The following is a 14,449-nucleotide window of genomic DNA, read 5'->3' as shown; positions in this document are numbered from 1 at the left end:
GATGACCATCAAGTAGGCTGTATCTGGCTCTTGCTCCTCGTCATCCCTGTCGTAACGATTCCAAGGTTGGTCCTCCGGGTCTGTCACACACGGCCAAGCGGGCCGTCCAGCGGGCCGCCCAACGGCCCAAACTTCTGTGATCGCTATCAAGGTGTCACGTCATGCACTATATATATCGGAGCCTAGAATATCTGAGCATAATGCTCAAATCACTTGTTAGGTCGATAGCACTAGATACCCACCCTATCTAGTAAATCATAGCCCGAGCTAGAGTTTCAGGCTTGGTTTCTTTATCCGTGAGGATATATATATATATATATATCACTTCATCGATAGTAGTACTACCATAACATTCATTATTCTTTTACCTCTCCAAAGTTAAATATTAAGTGTATAAATACACACAATTTGCTTCAGCAATAATGTAGAAAAACTAGACTCACCATCCGTGTATAATGGAACACCCTCGGTCATAGTTCTCGTATACCCCGCAATGACTCAGAAGATTAGGGTTAAACCGGGTTGATAAAAGCTTACATTTTTTTTATATCAGATCAATTTATTTTTACATGATCTTCACATATATTTAAGACTGCCATAAACATGGAACGTACTCTAACACCGATGAATGTGGATGGAAGCAGTCTGATAACGCCACAGGCTCGTCTGTATGTACTGCAGTAAGCCACCGTAAGAACTAGACTAACATGGCCGCAGACAGCCCATTATCATCATCATCGCCTCAACAACCCTCGTCTTCACAGGATGCGGTATAAACTTCGCATTCGGTGTCTTCCAAGAGCTCTATGACTCAATGTCAAAGGAACCAAATACACCCTTCACCGGCGCAACACCGGCACACATTGATCTGATTGGCACTCTCTCAATCGCACTGATGACAATCGGTGCTCCATTCGCAACAGCATGGACAAAACAATATCCCCCTCGATATGTCATCTGGGCTAGTGGAATCATCCACTCAAGCGCTCTGCTTTTTGCAAGCTTCAGTCAACACCTTTGGCAATTCATTCTCACCCAAGGCATTCTTCTCGGCATTGCCACTTGTTTAACCTATATGCCATCCGTAACCGTGGCACCGACCTGGTTCACCCAACACCGCGGATTAGCGATGGGAATAATTCTCGCGGGCACCGGAATCGGCGGTGTTGCATGGCCACTGGCTTTCCGATACCTAATTGAATCCGTCGGATTCCGCAATACACTCCGTGTCACAGCCGGGATATCTTTCATACTTATTTGCGGATCGGGAACATTTATACGCTGGCCCGCTAGTCAGATCACTCGCATTCAAGCCGAGAACGCCGCTTCAACCCGTGCATCAACTTTCTTCCGCCTTCCGCTGGTTGACTGGCGCGTCGTTCAAAGCCGCAAGTTTGTCGCTCATGCTATGGGTGCAGCATTGCAATCTGCTGCATACTATACACCGGTATTCTTTTTCGCATCCTTTGCCCGTACACTCGGCTACTCACAAGCAACATCGGCAAACTTTATTGCCATCTCAAATGCTGCAAATGCGCTAGGCAAGGTTGTTATCGGCCATGCAGCTGATCGTATGGGAAGACTCAACACTCTGGTATTAACAACGCTCATTTCAGCCGTCTCTGTGCTTGCACTGTGGCTTCCATCGTGTCTATCTACCACACAATCTACCGGGAGTACACTCTTCATCGCATTCACAATATTCTATGGTATTTTTGCTTCAGCATATGTGGCTCTCTTCCCGACGAGCCTGGTGGAGTTGTTCGGTGTGCAGAACTTTGTCAGTGTCAATGGCTTGCTGTATATGGTGCGAGGCTTTGCGACATTGGTTGGAACCCCAGTTGCGGGTGCGCTGATCCGCGGAAATGGCGAGAAGAGCACCGGTCCGCGAAGCTATGAGAATACCAGCGTTATGGTAGGTGTACTGCTGGTTGTGGCGACGTTGGCTGTGGTTTGGGCGCGGCTTGAGGCTACTCTTAACCTTGATTCTACAGCAGGGCGCAGAATGAAGTGGTTGATGTAAATATTCTACCACGTAGAGATCGATGGGGATATGTGGATCGTGGATCCTGACCCTACACCATAGACTGTACATTAATCAGATTCAATAAGATCTCCTCTCAATTCGAATAAAATTAACATCCTAGATCTAATGCTTCTGGCTATTCGTCGGGTATGGCAAGGGGGGAATTGGGAATACACTCATCAATGCCCCGTATCTCTCTCAACTTGGATAACCCGGAGTCATAAAAGGATCTCAATGCATCCATCTGTGCATCATGCTCGCTGTTCTTCCCTCTCTCATATCCACGAACACACAAATAGTGTAAACTATCTGGTAAACAATCCGCAAGTATGAACTTTTCCTTCTCATGGCCTTCTTCCTCCCCTTTGGCGAAATACAACAGAGTTTGAATTCCCATGCTTAATCGTTTCAGCACCGCAAAATCCTTCAGCGACCCCATTTCGTTCCAAAGAAATTGAAGAAACGCACGAGTCAATTCATCTTCGGACAGATCTAACGGGCCACCCTCGCGATCCAGTAATCCAACATCGTGTTCCATCCGTTTCAATTGGGGCTCGCATGTAACATCAAAGTCAACGTCAAGAACCTCTAACGTGCTTTTGTGTAGGCATATCGCTTTCACAAATGCTTTAACGTTAATCTCCCTAACACCTCTTTCCTTAGGCATCATGATATTGGAATATTGAAATTCCCGGAGAGCTTTGCATGATGATATCAATACAGCGAGACAAGTACTGTTGGCTGCCGAGTGAAGTACCGACATCTTGCTAACGTTGGAGGTTCTGACAATGGAAGATAGTTCTTGTTCATCGAGGAACTGTATCCCAACGCCATGTTGGCGTAGTTTGGGGGTGCTGAAGGAATCCATAGATAGGAAGTTGTCAAACAAATGAAAGAAGCGGATGAAATCAGTATCGTTGGCGCTGATATCCCCTGGGGCACGGAAATTTAAATGGATAATATGCACTGTGTGAAGGTTGCGTAGAAATGGCTTGCTTTCGGGGTCGGCATTTGTCTGGCGAAGAAGCTGGAGAAGCGGCCATTCGCTAACAGGACTATACTGGCCCTCAGTTGGTACTGTCACTGCCATGGACTCTAGGTGCGGGGCCACGGTGATAAGTATAGCCGTCAAAGCTTGCGATACAAAACAACCACGCGTTACACACTCCCTATTCTGAGTCAGAACTAACTCTGAAGCTGAGAGTTTGGGCCATCCATACTCAAATTCAATATTCTTTCCTCTTATGTTTGTCGTTTTGATTTCCTTTCGCTGCATGAGCATATTCAGTATGCGATCCTGTTTGAGGCCGGTAAAGCCAGCTTTCCTAATGGCAGCTCGAACACGGCTTATATCATTGTGGCCTAAATGGCGCTGATGCTCTCCTTCGCGATAATTCATAAGCTGGGCTACCGGGATGGCACACTCGATATGACGTACATAACGACCTAGCAGTGGCCGTTTTAAAATGGCCATAAACAAGTCAAATGCCACGTTTCTACTCTCATCGGTATTGGAGATGCGGATTCGATGAAACCTTTTCCGAGTCTCCATATCGCACACGATGTGAAGGGTGCGACATGAGATTGAGAGAGAGGCGACATCTTGACTTGAGGGTATATAAGAGATGACCAGTTCATGAATCTCGGAAGGAAGAGCGAGGAAAGACATTGTTTGCTTTCACGGGGCAATCGCAATTGTGTCTAGGTAATCCTTTTGTGGGAATTACTAGGTATCGAAGTGATATGTCGTCGTTTGAGTACCACGTGATCCTTTAGCTTGGGATTAGTCTCGTTGACTGAGATGAAACGAGTAGTCACATTGTTCGTGAGAGCAGTAACTCCGATGGTCCGTAGATAGTAGCCACGTTGAGAGGAATAGGGAGGGGTGGTAATCAGCAAAGTCACATACCTGACAAGCGTCTCTTCCAAAAGAGAGAGAGACCACCCCTGTATCAAGTCGAAAGGGGCTCTCCGAACCTCCGGTTCCTCCGACTCCGCACCAAAACGATCAAATATCATCAAAATTAGGACACACAATTCACCTCTCTCTCTCTTTGTCTCTCTTTTTCGTACCTTCATATTCTAGACCAATGGTCCCACCGCTTCGACTTCCGCGCCGTGCTCCGGTCGCGCCTGTGAATATGCCGAGAACCGGCTCGACAGGGTTAGCCTTCACGCCGCAGGCATGTAAAAGACCAACATCCGACCCATCATGTTCCTCCGGCATTTCGAGCTGTTCGGTTCCGAACATGCCGTCACCCTTAACCCGAGTGCAAATCGCACCAATGTCTACAATGAAGGCAACCCATGGCCACAGCCAGGCCTGCTGCAACATCCCACCTGTTGTCTCATCGGGCTATGTTCCCAAGGGCTTGTATGAGGAACTCGGCGGAATGAAAACATGTACTGCCAACAGCTCCCCCAATATCTCCTAAACAAAGCTAACAAATACCCGATGCAGATGTAACCGGTCCAGAGGAAGCCACTAGAGGGATTGTCTCTGTCTTCGACATCTTTGGGTACTTTGATCAGACTCTTCAGGGTGCAGATATCCTCGCAACCGGTGATCAACACCAGAAGTATAAGGTGTTTATGCCTGACTGGTTCCACGGCAGCCCGTGTCCGATAGAATGGTAAAGCTTGCTACACAATCAATCGAATGAGCGCTCACTAAGCCGAAACAGGTACCCTCCCAACACCCAACAGAAGCAGAAGCAATTAGGTGAGTGGTTCGGTAGAAACATGCCACACGGTGTTGCAGCTGCATTGCCTAGTTACATTGCCGCGCTCAAGGCTGCGAATCCCTCTATCAAATCATGGGGACTTATCGGGGTGAGTCTTCTTGGATAATACATGGTACAGCCTTCATCTAAACTAACTGGATACAGTACTGTTGGGGAGGCAAAGTGACTGAGCTCGTGACTGCTAGCGAAGACAACCCATTCAAAATCGCTGCTGCTTGCCACCCGGCCATGGTTGATCCCTCCGCTGCAGAGAAAATCCCAGTGCCGTACATTCTACTTTCATCCGGAGAAGAGTCAGCTGAAGATGTGAAGAAATTTGAAACCAACCTGAAAGTACCCAGTCATGTAGAGATCTTCGGGGATCAAGTCCATGGTTGGATGGCTGCGCGTGCTGATCTAGATAATCCCCGTGTTCAGGCGGAGTATAGTCGGGGCTACCAGACTGTGCTGGAATTCTTTGGAAAGCACTGGGATTAGTTAGTGTAGATTTGTCTTTTAGGATATTGTGCAGCGAAGTGCACTAATCCAGTATCTCAGCTCTTTGAATGATTACCATCACGTCACAGTAGAAATCCCCTTAAGAGTAATGGAAGAGACATTATATGATAGGGAGAGGAAGTGGAAGAAGGCTGTAGTGCCTTTCAAAATGATATGTTATAGATCGTTGATTACCTTTGTCCTATAAGGTACGGTGGACATGTTGGTCTAGTGGTTGAAAGTTTGCAGTGTATCTCTTATCCCTCAACTGCTTGCCTTCGTGCCTGCCTGCCTTCCGTATTGTGCAGACCCGGCGTGCCGTTTTGATCGCCGGTCAATCTGCGCAATGACTTTTTATTTTTTTTTTACTTACAATTCTCCTGAACAGTCGTCGCATAAGCGGCCTTGTGATATCTCCTCAGTGGTCTTTTCAGTGGTCTTTTCGATGGTCTTTTCTATTATCATTCTGTTTAAATGCCTTGTCAGGTTCATAGGTCGACAGCAAAAGACTTGTTCCGTAGTATAACAGTTATCATTCTTTATGACCATTCATATTCCAGTTGGCAAGGACAAGGATGTTCAGCTAGGGTTGGCTGCATACAGAAGCTTTTGACAGTAAGGCGATAAAGATCATTTGTACCAACAAACTTGCATGCAAAGTCAGTACTATATCCCTTCTTATCCGCTTCTTCTTCACTGAGACATGGAACAGGTTTGTAGAGCACTATCTCGCGGACCCTACAGTCGAGTTCCCACGAGAGAAATTTCCGGATGTCAAAGCACTTGCAGAAGCTACACTGGACAAGCTGCGGTTCATGATACGAGGCGCGCAACACTTTCTGTCTTGGTTAAGAAATTAGGCAATAGCGCTTTTCCTTTATTATGTGGTATAAGGAAATTACTGATGGCGAGTTGTTAGGGTTGGTATAAACAAGGTGCAACCGAAGCATGATTCAATTTCAGATAAAAGACATATATTTCTAGAACACAAATTCTTGCTCTCTAAAGCAAAATCCAAGTATCAATCATAAATCATAACTATAGTCCCATCTCAGAGCCCGGGAGTCTGAGCCCCCTCCCCAATCCCCATCAACCCACCAGCAAGACCATTCATACGACGATCCAGCAAATCCTCCTCGCTATCAAGAGAAGCAATACTCCGACCTCTCGGCCGAATCGCCCTAGGACTTTCAGGCGCACTATTCGTCTCATCAGGATCAAAAGTATCCCGCGAACGACCCGCTCTCTCCAAATGTCGAAGCTTAGCGAGGAAATCCTCTTTAGCTTTGCCGTCATCCCCCAACGACGTGAAGCCAGTGACACGCGAGGAAGCAAAAGAGGAATGCGATCTCCTCCGACGGGTGCGGTGTTCAGCCTTCATAAATGCCTCATCGCTACCAACAGGCGTGATCTTGCTACCCATTTCCAATGGTCTATCCTCGTCACCCGAGGACTCGCCTGTAAACTTGCGATGGTGGTTACGACCACGTGGAGGCTTTCCTTCGTTCTGGACAGACCATTTGAGGGAAGGGTTGGGATTCAAAGCGTTCATATCCCGATTAGGATAAGAATCCGCTTCCAAGTCATCTGTCTTGATTTTCTGGAACAGAGTCTCGAGCCAGTCCGCGCTGCGATGAATATACTTCCACGCATCCGGGAAGAAGCCAGCCATCTGCATGAATCCGTGTGAAATACCAGGGATCAGGGAGATCTCGACGTAGTTTCTCTCGTTGAAGGGACGGTTAGACCTCTCCAATCCCAGGTCCTGGCGCTCACGGAACTGATGAAGCTTTGCTTGGCGCAGTCTTCCTGCGAATATGACTGTGTCATCAACCAGAGGATCTCGCTCTCCGGTCATAATGTATGTTTTCGGGAAGCGGGCAAGCAAAGCATCTGGAGCTAGAACTGGAGATAGGAGGAAATCGGTGTTGAAGTCAGGGCGATGGTGGGGTCCGATGTATAGAATGATCATCGCACGCGTCATCTCGGGTGTTAGGATTCGGTCGTGGACGTAGGTGATCATAGACGAGACGGCTAATCTAGTCTTGATTGGTTTGACTTCGTCTTCTGCTTTGGCAACAGGTTTCGGAGCTAGGTCCTCGCTCTTTTGGAGTTTCTTCTCCAGTGCCTTGGCAGCTTCGGCGGCCACATTCGGTTCTTTATCCTTTGCCTTCTCGGGTGGTGAGATAGCAGTGAGATCTTCGACTGAGTGACCTGGCGAAGTGAATGGCGTGAGCTTACGATATTCATCCTGTTTCCGTTGCAAAACACTGCGGTTTGTCTGACGGGTGCTCTTCTCCTGAATCAATGCCATCTGCTCGTCGCTCATCCAACTTTCAACCTTCATGTTCAACGCAGGATATCCCAAAACCACACCATCGGGAGCGGGGAGTACATCTTCTCCACGCCAGCCCTGAGACATCGCAGACTGTAGCACCATCAAGGTCATACCAACTGCTAGGTTTCCACCGGCACTCTCGCCAGTGACAAGAATACGAGGACGAGTCTTACCACTCAGACCCATACAACGGCCGTTCGTGGCAATGATGCTATGATAGACATCGTAGCATTCATGCAGCGCATACGGATATGCGAATTCAGGTGCCTTCTTGTAATCAATACTGAGGATGGGGACCTTGAGCTGTCCTGCCCAAGACAACAACTTGTCTTCAGAGTTTCTAGGACTCATAGCCACAAAGCCACCCCCGGGTACATCGAGCACGATGGAAGTCTGATCTCGGAGCGCACTTAACGGACCATCGAAATACAGCCACGCATGCACTGGCTCGGTGTAAACCGACTGCTTTGGACGAGGAATGCGAATCGCTCGAGCCGAGAACTTAGTCATTCGTGGCCGTAACAGTTTCGCCAATGACCATAGATAGGGGCTAGTGGCTTTGTTCCAAGATACGCGCAGATGCTCTAGTGTCAGGGTAGCACGGACGCGACGAACTTTCTCATCGGCCTGTTCAGCGGCAATCAGATAGTACACTGTGAAGACTAGTGAGGCTATATCTCGTAGCCATTTTGGCTTTATGTTCATTGCTGTCCAGAATCCAGCATCTAGACCAGTGGTGATCCATGTTGCTCGGAAGAAAGACCGTGAGTACATATTTGCTAATGGTTCAGGACATTCAAGTCCGACGATCTTGGCGAAGTTCCGGCTGAGGTAGAGCCAAAGGAATATGATAACAGTTGTTTGCCATGTTGTCAATTTTCCTGTGAAGCGGGATGAGAGGGATCGAATAAATGGCGGGCCATGTTTATCTGCTCTGTTGGGAAGTTCAGCGGTTGGAATTCCTGTGTGGACTTGACATGTTGTACCTTAATAAGTAAACCGACCAGAATGAGACAACTGCAAATACTTGGATTTTGCGAAAGCGGGTCGAAGGTCTCCCTAATACGTGGTCTGAACAAGGATTAGACGTTGACTAGGTTTTAAGTGGGATGCAGGTTGCATACCTATCATTTCTCCAAGTTAGGGCTGAGTCTAGTCTGACTAGTTTAGCCTGTGTGTAGTCTATATGGATAGGAATGCATGAAGGTCGTGTCTAAAAGTAAAAGTCAAATAGACAGACAAAGAGATCATCTCTGCTCCGTAAACACATAATGCCAGTAATGCAACCTTGTTATTGGAGAGAGAAGCCTTGAAGTTGAATCACATGCCAAAGTCCCACCTTTCACATGCCAGTGACATCAGCTGACTTTCCCCGACTTTTTGTGTTTTTTATATTTCGGCGACTTTATATTCTCTCCACTCTATTTTATGTCATTTTTCGGCAATAATCACGGCCATGTCCGACCTGCCAACTGCACAACAAGACTTCCCACCCCATACTAATGAATCCCGCAATGCAGATACCAGCTGAGTCACTGACAGTGGTAGCACCCAATGAGAATTCGCGGTCCTCCTTAGGCACACGATCAGCAATCTCAGCAAAGGTATTGACATATACCACTCCACCCAGTAGGCCCTCCCAGAAGACAACAATGAATACAAGCCATACACTGGGGATAAAGTTAAACATAGCGTGGAGACTCAGCAACACAAGGTTGACCACCTGAAGGAGCGACGGCGCATACAGATTGTGGATGCGGTAGAATGGGGTCGAGGAGCGCGATATGAAGACACCAATCTGGTAGATGGCATTATAGGTGGGGTAGAATGAGCGGAAGTGCTCGAAGGGGGATTCATGCAGCGGGAACAGTAGAGTTGGAGCCACACCTTGGTTTATCACGTACTCGGCGATGTAGACCAGCAACATCGGGATCATGCTAGATAACTGTCAGCGTAGACTTTGAAGAATCAAAAGAGTCGGATACTTACAAAGGAATAAAAAGTGCCTTAACGCGACGTAGGTTATTGCGCATCTGGTCCTGCCAGGGGCCACCTTGATTGATATGGCTAGACTTATGGACGGAGGAATCGCGCGACTCTCCCAGGAGTCCCTCGTCTTCCCCGCCAACGCCATCGTCCATTTCATCTTCCTCCACCTGGCCCCCACCCTCGACAACACGATATCTATCAGGGCCAGATTCGGCAGGTCTCGGGTGGGACTTGGGTAGGACGATAAAGAAGCTCAAAACCATAATGGCCGGTAGGCATGCCGAGACCAACAATGTGACACGAACAGAGAAACCCATCGCCGAAGTCGCGAGGGCATAAGCACCAGCTCCGATCAGCCCAGCGGCACCAGTACCACTTCCCCACGCAGCCAAACTAAACGGGCCATAGAAATGCGTTAGACCCACGAAGCTCAGCTCCCCAGCACCGCAAGATAAGCTAGCCAGGACTATTCCCGCAATCTTAGATGATATCGTTCCTCCAACAGTATAACCTGGACTCATAGCGACGACCAGCATGCCCACGGATGATAGGAAGGCGAAGACGAGGGTGCGCATCCAATATGGAACCAGGTGGATGAAATAGGGGGCGACGAGCTTTGTTGCGAACGACGGGACCACGTCCGCGAGGAGAACGAGGCCTTTGGGAACATCTGGTCCGACTAGATCTACAGCTGCGGAGAGGATGATCACGTATAGGACATTGTTTATAAGGCCTGTCGGGTATGGGCGTTAGTTAAACTGATTAACAGGTTGGCTGGGGAGTGCGCACCAAAGAGCCAGAAAGCGACGCAGACTCGGGGGTCTGCGCCGTTAAAGGCACCACCAACACGGGCGCTGACACGATTCCAAATGGAACGTTGCTCCTGAGAGGAAAGCGCATCCTCATCGGGTGCTGTGAGAGGCATTCGTGAGAGTGGTAAGCTACAGAGTAACAAAATAATATGTCCAGTCCATAATTTTAATGGAATAGGAGAAACAATAATCAAATCAATGGCGAAGAGTGACGACTTTCTCCACACGAAGTGTCCACGGGTGGGTAAAGGAGATGCAACGGCGATTGGTGAACCTGCAAACTGGGGGCCAACTACCAAATTAGGTAAAAAACAACGTGACTACTCCGTATAAGTGTAAGACTTCATACAATGAGGGTCTTGGTACCCCTGAATTCCAATCTGATTTAAATGATAATGCAGCTGGTAGTCACATAATTCTCCCAATGTGAAACCAAACACCTACTAAGAGCCCCATCTTGACCCCAAAGTACTTCGTAATCAGGTATCAAGTGCATCTTGCTCATATAGATCTTTCCAAATTGGATCATCATATGGTCTAGCCTTGCGATGAACTTCTCTAGCCGTGTTCCAACCAAAGAAGCCAGCCATTTCCCAATCAATAAGCCCCACAATCTTGTCATCGTCAACTATATAGTTGGATATATTGAGATCGTTATGCATGAAGCTCATGTCTGGGTCAGTATTGGTCTCCGAGAAGAGAATATCATATTCTAGACGTTGGATACGGTCATTGCTTAGAATACCGGGGTCAGGCACGATATAAGAGCGGGTCTGGCCATCAGGCTTAATGGAGTGTAGCTGTCGAAGTATTTCTCGTGCTTGCTGTTTGAAGAACTCCTTTTGTTTCTGCGAGAGGTACGGCCATGCAACAGCTAACGCAACACCCGGAAGTCTTTCCTGGACTAGTACCTGGCGACCATTGATCTAATAGGGTCTAAGCGATAACAAATATCAAGCAGAAGGGAACAAGTACCTTTCCATTAAACTAAATGTCGGGTACTTTGACGTCTTTTAGAACATTCTTCACAATAGGAATAGCTTGTTCTTCATTGGCATCCGCATACGAGTAGTCGATCTCTGTATACTCTGCACGGTGTAAATGGCTCGACTTAATGATGACTCTGCCAAGGGCAAACACATCGCGACCACCTTCATCGGCTGGGTAGATTCTCATAGCTTCATTGCAAAGATCGACTACTGAAGCCCAGTAGTCCAATGAGTCTGTGGACTGGGAGTTGATATGTTGTACATCAATGCGGAAGTCATCTGGTTTGGGAAGATACCGACCGTAAAACGGCAAGTCGGCATATAGATCAGAAGGAGGGATATTGTCTGGATCCGTGATATATGGATTCATGATAGAAGAGAAACAAGTAGTAGATGATCATGGGTGAGATTCAAGGTATTAACATGGTTTCTCAAGGAGTTGGGTATCCTAGTCGTTCAGCAGTCGCGAATCGGCGGTGTACCTCCCCCTGCTGTTAGTTCATAAATTCCCTTATTAAAAGGACGTTTTGAGATACGCGTATAACAAACAACCTGGTCATAAAAGCGACGGCAGCTATGCTGGAAAAACGCCCCGGTAGAGAAAATATCCATGAAACCTCGCAGGTACAACTAGTAGAACTTTTCCTTTATTGCTCTAGTTTCTATATGAAAAATATGTCTCATATCCAACGCAATACATGGTATAAAAGGAAAACAAAATCGTAACCGGCATTCAGAACAAGACACTTATGACTTGGCCACGACCGAATCCACAGCCTGCTCCAAGATACGCAGACCAGTCTGAATCTGGTCTTCGGTGATGGTCAGGGCAGGAACAAATCGGATACAGCCCTCACCAGCAGTGATGATCAACATGCCACGCTCACGGGCAGCAGTGATAATATCACCGGCCTTAGTGGTGTACTCTGGGGAAAGCTGAAGACCCAGGATCAGGCCGCGACCGCGGATCTCGGAGATCACACCTGGGAACTTCTGCTGCAAGGCCTTGAAGCCCGAAACAAAGAGATCGGACTTGACCTGGACAGACTGCTGGAGCTCCGGCTCAGCGAGACGCTCGACGATGTGGTGAGCGACACGGCAAGCCAACGGGTTACCGCCGAAGGTGGTGCCGTGATCGCCGGTCTTAATGTGCTGGCCAACTGTCTTGCCAGAAACAATGGTGGCACCAATAGGGATACCGTTACCAAGAGCCTTGGCGGTAGTCAGGACATCGGGGTGGGCAGCCTCGCCAGAGGCCGGGGCAAGAGAGGGGTGGGCATGGGCCCAGAAAGTACCGGTACGGGACAGACCGCACTGGATCTCGTCGTAGATCAAGACGGCACCGGTCTCGTCACAGCGCTTGCGGAGAGCGGCAAGGAACTCGGGAGTAGCGATGTTGACACCGCCCTCACCTTGAATAGGCTCAACAATGACACCGCATGTCTTATCGGTGATAAGAGTCTGGAGCTGTTCGATCTGGTTGTAATCTCCGTACTTGAATCCGGGGAGCATGGGCGAGAACGGAGTCTGGTACTTGGGGTTGGGGGTGGCGGAGAGGGCGCCCATTGTGCGGCCATGGAACGAGTTCTTGAAGGACACGAACTCGTGCTTATCACCTGAAGGGTCCAGGGTACGGCCGGTCTTGCGAGCGAACTTGATGGCGGCCTCGTTGGCCTCAGTTCCGGAGTTGGAGATAAAGACCTGCGAGGCATCGCGCATAGCACCAGACTTCTGAGTCAACTCAATCAACAATTTACTCAAAGCACCGGTCCAAGGGTTGTGGTAGAGGTTCGAAGCGTGGATGAGGGTTTCGGCCTGTAAATGATTGCCTTTTGTTAGCATTTGACCGCCATATAAAATAGTCCATAAAAGCTCTCCGCACCTGCTCCGCAATAATTTTCGCAATCTCCGGGTCACAGTGACCAAGAGAGTTAACTGCAATTCCCGCAGTCAAGTCCAGATAACGTCGGTTCTCCATATCCCACAAGTAGCAACCCTGTCCTTTCATCATCATCGGAGCCGGTCGAACGTAAGTCGGGACCATGAAAGGAGTTCGCTCATTAATGAAGGACATGGTGACTGAGTCCGCCGCAGGGTCGGGGTTGGGGAGGGTTGACTCCTATGCGATTGTTAGTCCCAAATGTAAACGTTGCCTTCGAATTTTGGATACTTTGCATCACACGTACCTTGACCTGGGCCTTCACATTTTGAGGCGCATTGGACGTAGTCGCAAATCGGCGTTGTACTTGTGACTCAAAAGCAGGAACGAATTTGGATGTGCGAGGCAGACGGCGCGCGGCCACACGGAGGGCAGACATGACAAACTTCTGATTGATATGAATGAAAAACAAAAACAAAGAGCTAAATCTGCAGCAAAAGAGAGGTGAGGATCGTAAGAGAACGGGTTGATCTGATCCGCGGGAGAAATTAAAAAGGCGATATCGGGATCGGCAGTGTTAGTCACATTAGTGGCCCCAGAGTCCCAGTTAACGTTAGGCCCGAGGTCCCGAGATCTCCCCGTACAACTTCAAACTTGCCTTTATTGGACATATCATTCCCCTCATCCACACACACACACAAAATGTTGTTCTCTCTCGCTATTCGCCGTTCAATCCCCTCGGGTGTCACAGCCCGTGGCGCAATCCGACCACTCTCAACAACTCGATTCCTGCGCCAGAGCGACGACAAGCCCATGCCATTCTCAGACTCCCCGGCTCCTCCGCGTCTCCCAAAGGAAGAACAAGAGATCTTCGAACAGCTCCAGAAACGCTCGACCGGTGCTTTCAGTACACCCCAGGTCAACCAGTCCCCACAGGCCGAGATTCAGGCGGATGGCAAAGGTGGCGAGCTTCACCCCGATGCGCCAAAGGGACTGAAGCCTGAGTTTGAGGGCGAGAAGAACCCGAAGACTGGCGAAGTTGGTGGACCAAAGAATGAGCCTCTGCGCTGGGGCGCAGCGGGCGATTGGAGCTACGGTGGTCGCGTCACTGATTTCTGAGTGTCTCGTGACAATAGAGATTTGCATCATGGCGTCGGTGTTTATTGCCTAGGAGTATAATCCTCCGTAACTGGAG

The 14,449-nt window shown here is 48.6% G+C and overlaps 7 protein-coding genes across 7 annotated transcripts; 3 read left to right on the top strand and 4 right to left on the bottom strand.

The window, feature by feature from the left end:
- Nucleotides 1-603: 603 nt before the first annotated feature.
- Nucleotides 604-2,023, top strand: PGRI_070760 (putative MFS monocarboxylate transporter; the record flags this gene model as incomplete). The annotated part of the gene is made up of 2 exons (XM_040794790.1): nucleotides 604-668; nucleotides 718-2,023. 2 exons carry the CDS (start codon nucleotides 604-606, stop codon nucleotides 2,021-2,023), a joined length of 1,371 nt encoding a protein of 456 aa, XP_040648031.1.
- A 139-nt stretch (nucleotides 2,024-2,162) lies between these two features.
- PGRI_070750 (uncharacterized protein) lies at nucleotides 2,163-3,695 on the bottom strand (the record flags this gene model as incomplete). The annotated part of the gene is made up of 1 exon (XM_040794789.1): nucleotides 2,163-3,695. The coding sequence occupies one exon, from the start codon at nucleotides 3,693-3,695 to the stop codon at nucleotides 2,163-2,165; it is 1,533 nt and encodes a 510-aa protein (XP_040648030.1).
- Nucleotides 3,696-4,311: 616 nt separating this feature from the next.
- On the top strand, nucleotides 4,312-5,247 carry PGRI_070740 (dienelactone hydrolase family protein; the record flags this gene model as incomplete). Its single annotated transcript, XM_040794788.1, has 4 exons — nucleotides 4,312-4,429; nucleotides 4,488-4,659; nucleotides 4,711-4,858; nucleotides 4,915-5,247. The coding sequence occupies 4 exons, from the start codon at nucleotides 4,312-4,314 to the stop codon at nucleotides 5,245-5,247; spliced, it is 771 nt and encodes a 256-aa protein (XP_040648029.1).
- Nucleotides 5,248-6,298: 1,051 nt separating this feature from the next.
- PGRI_070730 (Major facilitator superfamily domain, general substrate transporter) lies at nucleotides 6,299-10,499 on the bottom strand (the record flags this gene model as incomplete). The annotated part of the gene is made up of 6 exons (XM_040794787.1): nucleotides 6,299-8,556; nucleotides 8,613-8,656; nucleotides 8,710-8,737; nucleotides 9,086-9,522; nucleotides 9,575-10,307; nucleotides 10,364-10,499. The coding sequence occupies 6 exons, from the start codon at nucleotides 10,497-10,499 to the stop codon at nucleotides 6,299-6,301; spliced, it is 3,636 nt and encodes a 1,211-aa protein (XP_040648028.1).
- Nucleotides 10,500-10,865: 366 nt separating this feature from the next.
- On the bottom strand, nucleotides 10,866-11,745 carry PGRI_070720 (Aminoglycoside phosphotransferase; the record flags this gene model as incomplete). The annotated part of the gene is made up of 2 exons (XM_040794786.1): nucleotides 10,866-11,312; nucleotides 11,389-11,745. The coding sequence occupies 2 exons, from the start codon at nucleotides 11,743-11,745 to the stop codon at nucleotides 10,866-10,868; spliced, it is 804 nt and encodes a 267-aa protein (XP_040648027.1).
- Nucleotides 11,746-12,122: 377 nt separating this feature from the next.
- PGRI_070710 (acetylornithine transaminase) lies at nucleotides 12,123-13,693 on the bottom strand (the record flags this gene model as incomplete). Its single annotated transcript, XM_040794785.1, has 3 exons — nucleotides 12,123-13,190; nucleotides 13,258-13,494; nucleotides 13,562-13,693. 3 exons carry the CDS (start codon nucleotides 13,691-13,693, stop codon nucleotides 12,123-12,125), a joined length of 1,437 nt encoding a protein of 478 aa, XP_040648026.1.
- Nucleotides 13,694-13,956: 263 nt separating this feature from the next.
- Nucleotides 13,957-14,373, top strand: PGRI_070700 (succinate dehydrogenase assembly factor 4; the record flags this gene model as incomplete). The annotated part of the gene is made up of 1 exon (XM_040794784.1): nucleotides 13,957-14,373. One exon carries the CDS (start codon nucleotides 13,957-13,959, stop codon nucleotides 14,371-14,373), a length of 417 nt encoding a protein of 138 aa, XP_040648025.1.
- Between the last annotated feature and the right edge of the window lie 76 nt (nucleotides 14,374-14,449).

Source organism: Penicillium griseofulvum (assembly GCF_001561935.1).
Source record: "Penicillium griseofulvum strain PG3 chromosome Unknown contig_94, whole genome shotgun sequence".
In the NCBI taxonomy this organism is placed as follows: domain Eukaryota; kingdom Fungi; phylum Ascomycota; class Eurotiomycetes; order Eurotiales; family Aspergillaceae; genus Penicillium; species Penicillium griseofulvum.
Note: the sequence above shows the minus strand (reverse complement) of the source record. Positions and strands in the feature narration are given on the sequence as shown.